Genomic DNA, 16,420 nt, shown 5'->3' with positions numbered 1-16,420 from the left:
CCAGGCCTTGCCAGTGCTCAAAGGATTACAAAGGTGGTGAGTGTGTCCTAGCCTCTCCAAGCTGTACTGTTACACAGACCCAGACTCCCCGAAGCCCCATTTCCCATCATGTACCCACCCGGTCTCACAGGCACCCCCTCCCCTGCTGTCCTTACTCATCCACAGGGTCTGAAATCCTCCCCAGCCTCCGAGGTCAGCCCTAAGTCTGCCCCCTTGGGGTAGCTGTTATGGGTTCAGTTGTGGCTTCCAGAAAGCTATTATGAAGTCCTAAACCCCTGTCACCTGTAAACATGATCTTATTTGGAAACGGGGTCTCTGCGGAGGTCGCTAAGTCACGATCAGGTTATTGGGGTGGGCTGTACTCCAGCAGGACTGGGATCTTTAGAAGAGGAACCACAGACACAGAGACATTGACAGAGGGAAGACACGCAAGGGAAGGCCACGTGAAGACAGGCTGCAGTTTGGAGGCACGAGGGGGAGCTCCCTTAGAGCCTCTGGGAGGAACCCACCCTGACCACCCTGGAGCCTTAGACTCTGGCCTCCAGAACTCTGAAAGAACAAGTTTCTATTGTTTCAAGCCTCCCAGGTCGCACTACTTTGTTACGGAAGCTGCGAGAAACCGAGGGAGTTGACTTTTCCACTTTGAGAGGGGGCTAGGGTGGGCCGAAAAGTCCCCCGAGAACGGCCCCTGGAGCTTCCACAGCATCAGCAAGGTCGGTGGCCCTTCTGTGGTCACCGTTCTTCGTGCGTGCCAACCCATTTCCCCCGTAGTCACGGGTAGCACAGCCTCTCTCCCTGATGTCTGTGCCAACCGCAACACCGACCAGGGGAACAGTGCAGCCATGGAGGGTGAGCGTGCCCATGTGCACGGGGACGCTGAGCCCCCGCCCTGCTGACCTCCAGACTTCCTGCCCCTGCCTCCCCCTTAACACAGAGGCTGCCCCTTCCATGGCCCCCTCTCCCCAGTCACGGAGCTGCTCTGTCCCCGTCCAAGGGGACAGCTCAGGCTGCCCTGCCCTCATCCCTGCCTCACAGGTGCCACCCCCACCCCCCACCCCCAGGCACTGGGAAGGCTGAGGGGTGAGGAGGGTGGCTTTAGTACCTCGGCACAGGTGCCCATGTAGTTGTAGATGCTGAGCGGGACCTTGGCCTGCTCCCCGCGGACCACGTGGGGGGGCAGCGTGAAGTCAACAAAGAAAGGCTTGAAGGTCTTCAGCGGGGCAGGCACGGCGACACCCAGGCCCCAAGCCTCGGACAGACCCACGGCCTCACCCACCCAGCTGGTGATGGAGTCCGGGACCTGCACGCTGAGCATCTCCTCGCCGGACGGGTCACTGTAGAAGGAGGGACAACTGTGGGCCCTTCTCCGGGGCCGTGCCCAGGTGGCCAGGTGGGAATGGGGGGCTGTGCTAAGGCCTGGGGGCCCAGGGAGGCATCCCCTGCAGCTGCGAATGCAGCATTGAGGCACCACCCAGCGTGTGACAGGAGAAAGCCACCCCTCGGCCCGAACTCATGTCATCAGAAATGCACATGGCTCTCGGGACAACCATGAACACAGGATCACCCACCACGAGGATTCAGCCATAATGACGCTGGCAGTGCCTGCCCCGCCCAGTTTGGGGGTGGTGGGGAACTGAATTGAGAGGACCTGTCATGTGGGACATGCTTGTGTCTCCCAGAAAGGTACATCCAAGCCTGAACCCCCAGTCCCTGCAAATGTGACCTTATTTGGAAACAGGGTCTTTGCAGATCAAATTCGTTAAGACAAGGTCATGCTGGAATAGGGTGGGCCCCAATCTAAAGATGGGGCATCCTTCTAAGAAGGAAACTCTGACACAGAGGAGGAAACCATGTAAAGACAGAGGTGGAGATGGGAGGGATGAGGAGCGTCAGAGCCCCCAGAGGATGGAAGAGGTCCCGAAGGATTCTCCCCCAGAGCTTCCAGGGGGAGCATGACCCTGCCCATATCTTGATCTTGGATGTCTAGCCTCCAAAACCATGAGAGAATAAATCTCTGTTGTTTTAAGTCACCCAGTCTATGGTACTTTGTGACAGCAGCTATGGGAAACTCACACAGTACAAAACAAACATAAAACGTATCATCAATGATTTTTTGATTGATTGCCTGTTGAAAGAATAATACTTGGGGATATCTGTTGGGTTAAATAAAATATATGATTCAAATGAACTCCACTTCTTTCTTTCTGCCCTTTATAACCTGGCACTAGGAAATCGGAAATTACAGATGTGACTCATTATATTTCTTTTTTTTAAAGATTTTATTTATTTATGAGGGACACAGAGAGAGAGGCAGAGACACAGGCAGAGGGAGAAGCAAGCTCCATGCAGGGAGCCCAATGTGGGACTCGATCCCGGACTCCAGGATCACACCCTAGGCTGAAGGCAGATGCTCAACCACTAAGCCAAAAATCTCTTTACAAGGAAAAATCCTGGACCTGATGGCTTCACTGGTGAATTCTACTGAAACATTTTTCTTAAAAGTTTTAGAAGATATACTTACTTATTTAAGGGGGAGTGGAGAGAGAGAAAGAGAGAGAGAATCCCAAGCAGACTCTGTGCTGAGCATGGAGCCTGAGGCAGAGCTTGATCTCATGGCCCTGAGATCATGACCTGAGCTGAAACCAATTATTGAAACTTAACTGACTGTGTTACCCAGGTGCCCCAAATTCCATCAAATATAGAAGGGTCCAAAGAAGAACCCTTGTGTACTGTTAGTGGGAACGTAAAATGCTACAGCCACTCCGGAAAACAGTATGGCAGTTCTCTGACAATTAAACATAGAATTACCGTATGAGCCAGCAATTCCACTTCTGGGTATACACCCAAAAGGACTGCTGTACACCCAAAGGACAGACAGATAGCCCATTTTAAATTTAGATCCCTAGAACGAAATGCAATCATCTGGATATGTTCTGACGAGGAGTTAAGTCTTTCCCATTTCTTGTGAAAGCAGCCTGAGCAGCTCCCAGCTGTGAGCTCCCTTCTGTGATGACCACATGCCATGGCATCTCATGTCTAGAAAGGGGGCGGGGCAGCTCAGCAGTAAACCCACCCATGGCCCTGGGGGCATCTGACCTTTCATGCCTAACTAGTTTCCCAGGGCAGGCCACCATCACCTTCTACTAGTACCACTGGTGTTCTGACACTGAGCATTGAAAGGAAAAAAGCCAACAGCATCTGGCAGGAATTTGGCACAGCAGGACTTCTTCAAAAAGAACTGAAAGGGGGGAAAATAGGGAAAGGAAATATGCTGAGAAAAGCATCCTGTTTTGTGGGCAGGAGCCCGAGTCCCCTGAGGAGTGAGGGAGGCGTGGGGGGTGGGGTCAAGTTCATGTTCCAAGGAACTGTAATCGTTTTAATGAGCTCGTTCTGCAAACAGAGCAGATAGAGTTACCCCAAGTGGGAGTCATAAGAGGCACCGAAGACCCTGCATTTCGTATTTCCTGAGCAGATGTCCAGGGCTGCAGTGGGATTTGGGGCTGACTTCATGGCTTTGGGTTTTATGTGTTAGAAAAGGATGCCCAAAGTCTTACTCAGATGTTGATGTCAGATCTGAAAGCAAACCCACTGGGAATAATCTGGACTTGCCTGAGTGTCTCTGAGCCCGCAAACAGCGAAGAAAAGTCATCTTATTGTAAAAAAAAAATTAAAAAAATAAAAGTTCACTGTACCTGATGTTGAGACAACGCCAAATCCATGTTTCGGGAAAGAAGGTCCTTTTCCTCTTCTCTGCTCTATGAAAAATTTTAAAAGAAATGATAAAATGTCAGGGGCATATCTTAATTCTGTTACCTGGCAGGTAAACATCTACCCAAGTAGAACATAACACATTAAGTCTACCGTAAAGGCTAACATTCTATTCAGTTAGGATGTAGCGGGTTAATTCTCTTGGCTGCCAGTTAACATTCTACCCAATTAGGACGGAACGTGCTAATTATTTTACCGGGCAGGGTTAACATTCTACTTGAGGACTCGTAGAAGTGAGGCACCAAAGGTTTGACAGACTTGCCTTCAATCGACAGTGGCACTTCACATCCTGAGTTTAGAAGGTAAGTAGGGTCGCAGGGACCCCTCCATGTCCTCCCCTTTGCTAATTTCCCTTGCTGGGCTTGCCACATTTTTCTGCATCATGACATTGAGCTATGCACCACCACCACCCCCAACCCCTCTCTGCTTCCCAAAGAACTTTCATTCTGGGTTCATCCTCAGGAGCCTCACAGCCCACCTTCCTCAGGGACTATCTTGTTCTTCAAAAAAAAATAAAAAATAAAATAAAATAAAATAAAAATAATAATAACAACAAACAAGCCCTACTTGAAAGTTGCAAAACTTCACAAAATTAAAAATGCTCATATCCAGGGCTCAGCGGTTTAGTGCCTGCCTTTGGCCCAGGGCGTGTCCTGGAGTCCCAGGATTGAGTCCCGCATCAGGCTCCCTGCATGGAGCCTGCCTCTCTCTCTGCCTCTCTCTGTGTGTCTCTCATGAATAAATAAATAAGATCTTTTTAAAAAACTGCTCGCATCCTTTTAACCTGCAGGACCTCTCTGAGGAATGAACCCTGGAAAGACCCATGGATACATGTGCCAGGACAGACAAATGGACTGGTTTGTGGCAGCAAATAGCCAAAAATATCAATCAAGAGTGTGGTTGGGTTAATCAAATGGTAGTACATTCATGCAGTGGGATGCTACACATCAGTCTAACGGAGTGAGCTCAGTGCCGGTATATGGAGATGGATTGGTCTCTCCGAGACTTATTGTAGACTTTATTTATTTAGTTATTTTAATTGTAGACTTTAAAAGGGAAAGCCCAGAACATACTATAGTGTTCTCTCATTGCTTTTAAAAATTATTTTATTTATTATTATTATTATTATTAATTTTTATTATTATTTAAATTTATTATTATTTTAAAATATCCTTATGTGGGGCGCCTGGGTGGCACAGTCAGTTAAATGTCCAACTCTTGGTTTCAGCTCAGGTCCTGAGATCGAGCCCTAGGTCAGCAATGTGCTCAGCAGTGAGTCTGCTTGGTATTCTCTCTCCCTCTCTCTGCTCCTCCTGCTTGTGTATGTGTACTCCCTCTCTCTCCCTCTCTAAAATAAATAAATCTTAAGAAAATCCTTGTATATGTACAGAAAATTTCTAGAAGGATGTCTAAGAAATTATTGACTGTAGTTGCCTCTAAACAAGGAAATGGAAAGTCTAGAGGTAGGAGAGAGACTTACATTTAATTATGTAAACTTTCACACTGCTTGAAAAAATTTTAACCATTGCATATGGTTAAAAAAAATATCTTGTCCTCAGAATACAGATGCATGGATGTGTCATCCAATTATAAAAAGGCACAGACACTTCCTTTTGAAGGCATGCCTTATGCCTTTCTACACCGGGATTTACAATCGCCTTCATAGTTTGGGATTTCAGAAAATTACTTTCATACCCACTCCAGGCCAAGTTCTTGGGGTTCCTGCACACGAGACGGTCAGGGCCCCTGAGGTAGTGTCTGGTGGATGGAGGCCCTGAGGCCAGTGTTTCACCTCCCTCATCCAACCACATTCTAGAAATGCCTCCGTATGCATCCAAAGTATTCATGGTCTGCCTGTGCCATGATTTGGAGTTTGGAAGTTTGGAAACTAAGATCCTGGTGGGCCTGCTACACTCCCTCTAAGTATGCAGCCCATGCAGGAAGAACCTTGGAGAACAAAGTACCCAGGATCTCAATCTAGATAGAGAGGGTATGAAAGATGGAGAGGGCTTTTGTGGACAAGGTCTGCCAGGGCAGGGGATCCTCTGGGCCACTTCTGGCTCAGAATAAGCGCTGAGGAGTGTGGGATCCACCCCCAAGATCTCCAGAGATACCTGATACTGACCACACTGACCCTAGCCCCCGCCCCTCAGTTCTGTGCCCCTTTTGGGAGCAATGGGCAGGAGGGAGTACAGCCAAGGCCTGCCAGCCCCTAAATCCAGAGAGAATGGGGAGACAAGGTCTTTAAAACACTTCCCCTTCCCCAGCAAGCTGGCTGAGACCTGGGCTTGAGAAGGTAGTAAGAGAGGCAGCAGGAGAAGAGGGTGAGAAAGAAGGGGTGGGGGTGGTGAGGACAAGACAGGCAAGAGGAGAAAACACCAACTCCTGTGAAACGAAGCTTTCCAGGACTCCAGGGACAAAGCCACAAATCTAAGGGGGGAAATGTGAATCCTTCTCTCTCAGCCATTGATAAGTGAGCAAGCAGACAAACAAGAAGTACGTAGGAATATGGTTCACCATCAATAGGTTTGACCTAAAGCAGGCATAGAGAGCCCTGTACAGAATTGATGGGGCCTTGGATCTTCTTTTCAAGAAGACACCAGCATTTACAAAAAGAATTGGCCACACAAAAAGCCTCCAAAGTAAGAATCAGACAACAGATAACAAATAGACAGGTTCACCAGCTGCAATGCATGTCTGACACAATTTACAAAACATATTTAAAAATAATAATTTAAAATACCACTCTGAAAATTTAAAACGTGTCCACTTCTGGATAAGACACAGCCCCCAAAGTTAGAACCTATTTGGAACCAAGCAATAATGGAAACACTTGGGACGCCTGGGTGGCTCAGTGGTTGGGGGCCTGCCTTTTGTTCAGGTTGTGATCCCAGGATCCGGGATTGAGTCCCACATCGGGCTCCCTGCATGGAGCCTGCTTCTCCCTCTGCCTGTGTCTCTGCCTCTCTCTCTCAGTCTGTGTCTCTCATGAATAAATAAACACATCTTTTTAAAAAATAATGGAAATGCTTCACAGCACAACTCAGGTGCTGCCAGAGCAGCACTCTGAGGGAAATTCATAACCTTCAAAAGGCTAAAATGTGAAGAGTTACAATAAAAGATTGAAGAATATTACTTGGTGTTCAACTTGAAAAGGCAGAGAATCGAAGGACAAAGCCAAGAGAGAGGAGGAGAAAGAAGAGGAAGGAACAGGTGGAGGAAAGAGGTAATAGAAAGAAATTTCTAAGTAGAGAGAGGGAGCGTCAAACCCCAGCTAACCTCCTCACCCCAAACCCTCTGTCTCAGAGAGCTCTGCTCCTGATGTACCTTGCTCCCTCTGCGCCCCCAACCCTGACACACCGAGTGGGGCGCTTAAGTGCTTGGTTCCCCAGCCCACTGGGCCAGCAGGGACTTTGCCCCTAGCAGAGGCAATATCTGAAGGCATTTATGGTTGTAGCAACGGGGGGAAAAGGGTACTATCCGCATCAGGTGGGTGGAGGCCAGTGTTGCTGCTCAGCACCTGCTGTGCATGGACAGCTCCGCCGTGGAGAATGATCCAGTCCCCAGTGTCCATAGTATGAGTTCAGACAACCCTGCAGGAGGCAGCCATTACCTGGGGGGTTGTCTGGAGGACCCCGCTGCCACCAGGCTTCCCGTGTGGGGCTGGAAGGCAGGGACAGCCTCATCGGTGTACAGGCCACCATCCTGTCGGTGGTTCAGGCTCACCAGGTTGGTCATCACCACCAGTCCAGTTTCCTAAGCAACAGACAATGCCCAGAACCCCGGTGGACAAGTGCATGTGATGGTCCCAACAGTTCCATCACTTTGAGGCTACTGCCCAGCATCACCACTGCTTTGTGGCTCAGTAGGGGCAGGGGGCCCATCCTCTGCTCTGAGCTTGGTGACATGGGCTGAAGGGATTGTGGGACCCAGTGACCACGCAGGGTAGAGCAGTGGGGAGGCCAGCACATCTGTGGCCCAGGCACAAAAAGCCACATGTATGATTCCATTTATGTGAAATGTCCAGAACAGACAAATCCACAGAGACAGAAGGTAGATTCATGGTTGCTGGGGGCTAGAGGAGGAGTATGGGGAGTGACTGCTCATGGGGATGGGGTTTCCTTTTGAGGTGATGAAAATGTTCTGGAATTAGACAGAGGTGCTGGCTGCACAACACTGTCAGTGTCCTAAATGCCACCCAATTGTCCACTTTAAAATGGTTCATCTTCCTGTTAATTCTGCTAATTGTGAATTTCACCATTAAAATAAAAATTTGGCACCTTGCCTGATCTAAACCAGAGGCAGCTGACTGCAAATGTGACTGTTCTTACCTTCATCACTGCTAAATACTGGGAGAAGGGCGCCTGGGTGATGCTGTCAGTTAAGTGTCTGCCTGCAGCTCAGGTCATAATCTTGGGGTCCTGGGATTGAGCTCCACGTTGGGCTCCCTGCTTGGCAGGGAGCCTGCTTCTCCCTCTGTCCCTCCCCTCACTTGTACACCCTTTCTTTCTCTCTCAAATAAATAAAATCTTTAAAAGGAAATACTGGGAGCAACTCAATTGCAGGGAAGCCCCGTTCTGGACTGGCCAGCTCTACTTTGGGAACAAGGAATATGAGCCCAGTTGCTTGGACTCAGAGCCATCACCTCCTAATTGCAAAAGCTGCCAGGGCCCAGGAGTTCACGCTGCCAGGCCTTCAACAAATGTGTAATTGAAACATCACCTATTCCAATCCAGATATAGATACACCTGCAAATACGGGTACAGACAGATACAGACGTGTAATGTATTCTGTAGCTACTACAGCAAATGTTAATTATGGGATCTAGGTGGTGGGTATATAGGTGTTTGTTAACTTGTTCAACTTTTCCGTACGTCTGAAAACTTTCCATAATAAAAACAGGGTGTTTTAAATGATTTTAAAACTGGGATGAAAAGCACCCACATATGTGCCATGCATTCAAGTGGAGAAGTGGAGACTGCCAGCATCCTAATGTGGCATGATCTAGAATGATGCTTGTGCCTACTGCATGCCCTGGCACCCCCGGCCCCCACAGCCAGGAAGGAGGACAGATATGAGCTACGAATGTCAGAGGGGGTGAACCTGCCACCTGAGAGAGCATGGCTGCCTGCCCCCAGTGTAAAGGTTTTCCTTCCAGCAAAGCACCCTTAATGTCTTTGCTCCGTGCCACGTTCAAGTTATCGGTCGACACCCCATCTGCCTTGCAAATCAGGAGGGTCCACTATGAGCCCTTATCGGGGAGAATCAAAAACTAGTTCTGCCCCAATGAAAGTTTGGGAACTTCCACCTTGATCATTTCTATATCCCTGAGATCGTTTGTTTCAAGAAGAGAGGAGCTTGGAAGGGGCGGTGGGTCGAAGGCCACCTGTCCTTACAGCAAAGGCAGACCCGGAGTCCTTGGTGATGCCCCAGGGCCACGGGAAGGCGGAGGAGCGCCGGCGGCGTCGGGCTGCCAGTCCAGCCCACCAGAAGGACCCATCCTCCCGGGACACCCCGAAGGCATCAGAAACATCATAATCTTCCAATTCCTGGAAAATCTACAGGCAAAGGGGAAGAAAGGCTGGTCAACTGGAGGTTGCTTTTCAACCCAAACTGGCTCTCAGGGGTCTGGCATGCTCCCATCTCACCCTCCTTGCACAAATATCACATGGAGACCATCTTAGGTGTTAGGCATGAGTGTCGTTAGCCCATTGGAAACATGGGGCAGAGGGGCTGGAGAGGTAGGATCTGGACAATGTTATAGGGCGAGAGTCTGATGAATTTGACCCCAACATCTTTCAACTCAGCAAAGCAATGATAAGGATTGGGTTTACCAGTGACAGAAAGAATCTGGACTCACATGGGGCCCTTCACTTCCTGGAAAGGGAGAGCGCCCTACCCCTGCAGCATGAAGGTGCTGGACCCTGGCGCCCGAGGGCCCCCACTCACCTGTGCCGGAGTCAGCTGGAACCCTGACCTGAGCAGGTAAATGCTCTTGTCCACCGCAGTGATGCACACACAGCTGCCCCTCGCAGCCCTGACCCGCAGGTCAACAACCTCCCCGGGCTGGGTTTCATTTGCTGAATAGGTCAGTGAAACCTGGACCCAAACACAGCAGGGAAGAAGTCAGGAGCTTGGCCAGACTCAACTGGTCCCCCCACCCCCATCCCTCTCCACCTGCCAAAGAAGCCAGCTCAGTGGGGACCCTGGCCTTGCTGCCCACGTGAGGATGAGGGCGGAAGGCAGAGTGACAGGAACAAGACTGATGTAACTAGAACATTCTGTGCTGAGGATGGGAGGGGAGCAAGGAGAAAGGGGGGGGTGGGGACAGGCACTGGCTGAGGGCATGTAGCAGCCAGTTTCAAAGGATGCAGGGAGAAGGGACAGAAAGCTGAGCCCGCTGCTAGGGGCATGAATCGTGTCCCTTAAGTCTGGGACCCAATGGAGACAGCGAGGAGCTGACGGCTCTCCCTGTGTGTTCCTAATGCAATCTCCATCTGGGTGACTTTGGGAGGAGCTCCGGTAAAGATGTAATTTAGTTGCAATTATTCCCGAAGACAGGGCAGCCCTTGCAGTCCTACCTTGATACCCTCTGGGAACCCAAGTGGCAGCTGTGGACAGCCTACTCGGGGCACAGACACCCTGGAGTTCCCCCCCAGCATCCCTAGATGGTTGTTGCTGGGCCACTCCCCCAGTCGGCTCCCCATGTCCCACCTGGTTTTCAAAGAAGTTCTCAACAGCAAACTGGAGGTTGTCCGCAACCCCTTCTCCATTCTCCCTGACATAGAAGACCAGCAGGCGGCCAAGGGGGACCATGCTAGGGGTCACAGGCAGCCGGAGAGAGGTCACACACACATTGACCTCGGCTGCCGCAGCTGGAGGAGGCTCTAAGACAAGTTAGAGGTGGGGAGAGGCATGAGGACCCAGCACCCCACACTGGGACCAGCCATGCCCCAGGTTGCCCTGGGGATGACCTGGGGCCCAGCACAAGATGGGTGTTGGTCCTGGGCCGAGTACTCCTGGATACTCACATTCCCTGTTACTTCACCTAGAAGGGAAGGGAAGGGAAGCCCAAAAGGATGTGGGGATATGACTCCCAAAGCACCATCTGGGCCAGCAGTTCTCAACCAGAGAGATGCTGCCCCCCCAGGGGACATTTTTGGCTGTCATGGCTTGGGAGTGCCACTGGCATCTACGGGGCAGGAGGCCGGGCATGCTGCTCGACACTGCTGTGCACAGCATGGCCCCAACAACAGGAGAATGATCCAGCCCCAAACATTAGTAGTGCCCAGAGTGGGAAACCCTGCCTTTCCATGAGAGGGACCCTGGGTTCCGGTCTACCTATGCATCTAGCTATCATCTATCTATTATCTATCTATGTCTATGAACTATGAATGAATACGTCTATGAATCTAAGTGTGAATCTAAGTATAGATCTAGATCTACTCATAAATCCATGAGTCTATCTATCTATCTATCTCTGATTCTCACCTACAGCTGACTTTTCCTTTTAGGGACAGTAGCAATGTCTGGATATTTTTTAAGTCATCGTATTGTGTGTGAATAGGTTGCTACTGGCACCGAATGGGTGGAGGCTGTGGACGCTCCCTGACACCGTACCGCACGCCGGACAGCCCCACCACAAATGGCCTGCCTTCAGCTGTCCCCATCGCCCAGTCTGGGGATCCTGCTCTAGGCAGAAGGATTATGAAGGGGGAAGAGGCTGGGGAAGACCCAGAGGAGGCTGTGGGTCTCATGAGAAGCACATGGAGTCAAGGAGGGAGAGGAGGAAGAAGACTCCTGGTTGGGAGGGTGACCTGGGCAGAGTCAGAGAGGCCACTGGCTGATGGCAACACAGCACAGTGTGGGCCAGCACAGGGGTCCAGCCTGTGGCTGGCCTGCCCCTTGTGCCCTGCAGACAGGCAGTGAGGACAGCCTGGAGAGGACCTCTCCACCTCCAGCAGCTGCTCACTGCCCACCTCCTGGTCCGAGTCACATCTTGCCTGGGACACAAGCCCTCTGTCCTGAGACAAGCTCCCCCTCCAGGGTGAGTCCTGCTTACCCCTCCCTTCTGGGGCACCCACCCCGGTCTCAGTGGTTCTGAAAGAACAAGGAACACCTGCCTGCGACCTGGCTCACCTGTCTCAGAAAGGTGCATTAACCGAATCGGTGTCTCTGCGGCTGCCCGCCTGCTTCTCTGCTGAGTGATGTGGGCGGGCTGCTGGCCTGAGAGCACAATGTTGCCCCTCGCGGCCACCTCATAGTACAGGGTGAAGTTGCAGGGACACGTGGACTTCACGGGGAAATGGGCTTCCCTTCCCACCTGTGGAAGACAGGCAGCATGAGGAGCCCTATGTGGCACCCATAGCCTGGCACCAAGGCCACAGCCCCCACTCCAGGCAGATGGCCACTCTGGGGCCACAGGGAGGCCGGGACAGCTGAGGCAGGAATGCCAGCCTCAGAGCAGAAAACTGGGCATCCTGGCAGTGGCCACGGCCCCTGGGCAGCCTCAGCTGGCTGCTCTGTCAATGGGCTGTGGTGCGGATCGAGTGTACTAACAGTGTGGAAGCTCTCAATGAGGTGATGTGCAGTAAAAGAGTGAACCTGGCCTGAAGAGAGCTCTGGCCTTTGGCCCCCGGCTCCCCAGGGGGCATCTCTAAGCCTCTGAAATGTCCTCCCTATTAGGTATCTTTGTTTACCTGAGGGCTCAGGCCCCACCAGCTACTGACAATATGATTTATGAGGACTGCCTGGGTCACACTCAAATCAATTTGAGTTCTGGAGAGCCTGGAACTGAGGTCAGCCATGCAGATGGTCAGCCATGGCTATGTGACTGACCCCCCAATAACAAAACCCCAGACCCTGAGCATCCTGGGTCACATATTTGCTAAGGGTCTGGTATCCCGCATACATAAAGAACTCACAACTCGACAATGAAAAGACAAACAATTTTCTAAAACTTAGAAACAGCAGGAGAAGCTGAAGGAAGGATATACAGGATCTCCCTGTACTGTCCGAGCAACTCTTCTGAAAAATCTAAAATTATTCCAAAATTTAAAATTTAAAAAAAGGAATTGATAACAGATTATAACATATTGAACAATTGTTTTCAGGTCCTCAAGTCTGTAACATACTCTACACAACAACACAACAAAAATAACAGTAGGGAGGAGAGAAGGAAAGTTCTTTTTTTTAAATATTTTATTTATTTATTCATGAGAGACAGAGAGAAAGAGAGAGAGAGAGAGAGAGGCAGAGACACAGGCAGAGGGAGAAGCAGGCTCCACACAGGGAGCCCGATGTGGGACTCGATCCTGGGTCTCCAGGATCACACCCCGGGGCTAAAGGTGGTGCTAAACCACTGCGCCAGCCACCGGGGCTGCCCAAGTTCTTTCTTTTTATGGAGGAACAGCAGCTAACAAATGTAGGAGGAATGAGAGAGTTCAGAACCCCCATCATGATGCCCCTATTGTGGTAACAGGTCACATGAGAATTGTCAGTGATGCTAAAGGCACAGGATGAAAGGTTGCTGGGGATCAGGACAGTGTGGCAGGGGCCTCAGATTGTCACCCCGGTGATTCAGTAGCCTCACCCATAAGGAAAAAGAGCTGAGAGTTATCAGACTCCAACCAAGGATAAGATCAGCTCCAGCAACATGGGGCCTTCTAAATCTGTGCTTCTTGACAGGATACACAAGAGCGGCACATATGTGGCAATTTTGCCTGATTCTAATTAATAACGTGGGATCATCTAAAAGACCACGGACCTAAATTCTTCACAAAAATCATGGTTATGAAAAGGCAGAGGTGGGGATTATTCCAGATCAAGAGCAACTAGGGACACAGAAGAGCCAAATGCAACACGTAAACTGATCCTGAATGAAATGCACGCACACACACACACACACACACACACACACATGCATGCGCGTTCACATAGGCGCATGCATATGGTTGCATGCTTACATGTATGTGCATCATAAGACTGTGTAGATGTAACAATATCTTGAGTTAAGACAATTTTCTTAGATGTCATAAGAACCTTGAGATCATGCTGAAAAATGTCCTTATTTTTAGGACATGTTATGCTCAACTATTTAAGAGTGAAGCATCACGATATATGTAATTTATTTTCCAATGTTGCAGAAAATGAAAAGTCTAAAGAAATGGATGGCTGAGTGGATGTGTGGGTGAATGGATGAGTGGATGGCTGGGTAGATGGGTGGATGGATGGATAGGCTCATGGGTGGATAGAGGAGTAGATGTGTGGGTAGATGGATGGGTGGATGGCTGGGTGGGTGGGTAGGTGGACAAGTGGATGCATGAGTGGGAGGATGGATGGATGGACAGAGGCAAAATATTAATTCATAAATCTAGGTGAAAGGCATATGGTTATACCGTTTTCTACGATTTCTAAGTTTGTAAATATCCCCCTTATAAAAAGACATCTAAACAAAAGTCCCCTTGGGTTTCAATGTTGGAAAAAAGAAAAGAGCAAAACCTTTCTCCTCTCCTCACACACTAGCCCCATGGCATCACGGCAACCCTAAACGGCAGGCTTGACAGCCCCCATTCTCAGAGCAGCTCATCCCTGCATGCACCTCAAATCTGGAGGAAGGAGAAGGACCCCAACATAGAGCCCAGGCTGGACCAAGCTCAGTCACTCTGGTCTCCATGCCCTGAGGCCGTCCGTACCCAGGGGGCGCCCTGGTGACAGTCATGGGGCAGGGGGAAGCAGGAGCCTGCTGACCCAACTCAGGCAGGATGGAGATGTCCCTCCAAGAGGAAAGTCTGAGTGACCCAGCCAAGTCCTCATCTAATGGGAACTGTGGCACGGCCAGCTGGGGACACAGGGCTCCTTCCCGCCCCCACAGGAAGGCAGCCAACACCAGCATCCCCACAAGGCGCCGCTGGTTGAATAGCATTACAAGAACAGCGTGTTCAGCCAAGCTGGGCACAATCTCCTCTGAGTTTCTCATTCTCAGAACCCCTGCAGAGGGCCGCTAGGTCCCAAAATGGGTGGCCCTGGTGCCAGGATTCCTCTGAGCTGCATCCCAGGGGCCCCTGGCCCGTCTGGGCAGCAGCTCTCGGAAAGGGAGTTTATGGGGCTGGTAGGGCCGGGGAGCAATGCCTGGGAGCCTGCCACCACTCCTGGCGGCCAGGCTCTGCCCTCAGGCTCAGTTAAAGGAGCTAACAGGGTGCTTCGTTATACATACATCATTCAAGAGGGGGTAAGCATTCCACAGTCCTTGCGTAGGGTTTGGTCCTATGTGCATTTTCAGGCATCCATTGGGGATGTAGGGATGTGTCCCCATGGATAAGAGGTGGACTGCTGTATATACGTGAGGGGGAAACAGCTATTTTGTTTCTGCCTGGGCAATTGATGGCCTGACAAGCTGCTCACAGCCAGAGTCTGGACATTTATATGAGGACCCAAGCTTAGGATTCTGGCCACAACTTTCTGCTTCACTTTTCCCCACGTGCCTTTTAAAATAACCCCTTAGGGTCAGGGGCACCTGGGTGGCTCAATGGTTGAGCATCTGCCTTTGTTTCAGGTCGTGATCTGGGGTCCTGGGACTGAATCCTGCATCAGGCTCCCCGCAGGGAGCCTGCCTCTCCCACTGCCTATGTCTCTGTTTCTCTCTATCTCTCATGAATAAATAAATAAAATCTTTTTAAAAATAAAAATAACCCCTTAGCACCGACCCCTCAAATGTTAGCGACTTCCTTCTCAACCACCTTATGAGTAACAGGTGCTTGCTGCCCTACTGTCTGTCTCCTAGGAAGTGACCTGGGACAGAGGACTGTCCTTTCCCCCAGGTTCACTATGTGCTCGCTCACCCCACTCTGGGATCTGTACCTAAATCTCATGACTTGACTTCCTTTGTATGTATTGAAACTGTGCCCCCAGTCAAAACAACTCCAGGGGTTTTCACTTCTCCCAACACAATAGGACATTCTGGAAAAGGCAAAAATATTAAACAGTGAAAATATGGGTGGTTGCCAGGGGCGCGTGGGGAGGGAGGGATGAATGAACAGCTGGGTGGAACGCTGAAACCATTCTGTACGATACTATAATGCTGGATGCGTGTCGTTATACGTTTGTCCAAATGCACCGAGTCTGCAATACAGAGAGGGCCCTAACGTACCCTGTTATTATTTTAGTTAATAACAACACATCGATACCAGCTCATCAACTGTAACAGGTGTGCCACCCTAAGACAAGCTGCTAATCACCAGAGAACCCGCACACGGGGGACAGAGGGAGCAAAGGAACTCTGCACTTTCTGCTCAAATTTCACAGCTCCATCCATCTCCATCCATCTTGCTTAATCAGGATTGTTGAATAACAGACTGGGAGGAAGGAACACGGGACCCAGACCTAGGACTGTCTCATCTCCATACTCAGGTGTGTCTGCAAGCGTTGGCTGGGGAAATCCGGTGCCTGCACCCAAGAAGTGCCACCCTGCGGACAGTGGGAACCTGGGCCAACAGTTGGGGGTCCCGCCTCAGGCATGGGAGCAAGTGATGGTACCGGCACCCCCAGGGCCAGGTTAATCAGGGTAAACCCCAGGCCACAGCCTAAAGGTTTACCATGATTAAATCCCAGGCATTCATCCAGAAGAATCCCCCATACACACACACACACACAC

At 50.5% G+C, this 16,420-nt stretch overlaps 1 protein-coding gene across 9 annotated transcripts in view; it reads right to left on the bottom strand.

The window, feature by feature from the left end:
* CPAMD8 (C3 and PZP like alpha-2-macroglobulin domain containing 8) overlaps positions 1–16,420 on the bottom strand; it is a 77,263-nt gene that overhangs the window by 39,258 nt on the left and 21,585 nt on the right. For 8 of the 9 annotated variants that reach the window (XR_012012188.1, XR_012012186.1, XM_072786852.1 and 5 more), the window contains 7 exons: positions 11,908–12,091; positions 10,483–10,655; positions 9,718–9,867; positions 9,165–9,326; positions 7,382–7,524; positions 3,693–3,755; positions 1,103–1,334 (listed from right to left, as the gene is read on the bottom strand). Coding sequence is in view for 7 of the 9 variants with exons in the window: in XM_072786852.1 (XP_072642953.1) it covers positions 1,103–1,334; positions 3,693–3,755; positions 7,382–7,524; positions 9,165–9,326; positions 9,718–9,867; positions 10,483–10,655; positions 11,908–12,091 (1,107 nt within the window). In the remaining 2 variants the exon portion in view is untranslated. The remainder of the gene's footprint in view (positions 1–1,102; positions 1,335–3,692; positions 3,756–7,381; positions 7,525–9,164; positions 9,327–9,717; positions 9,868–10,482; positions 10,656–11,907; positions 12,092–16,420) is intronic. The other variant, XM_072786850.1, reaches the window with a different exon arrangement.

The sequence above is a fragment of the Canis lupus genome, chromosome 19 (assembly GCF_048164855.1).
Source record: "Canis lupus baileyi chromosome 19, mCanLup2.hap1, whole genome shotgun sequence".
NCBI classification, from domain to species: domain Eukaryota; kingdom Metazoa; phylum Chordata; class Mammalia; order Carnivora; family Canidae; genus Canis; species Canis lupus.
This window is presented reverse-complemented; position numbering and strand designations above follow the sequence as displayed.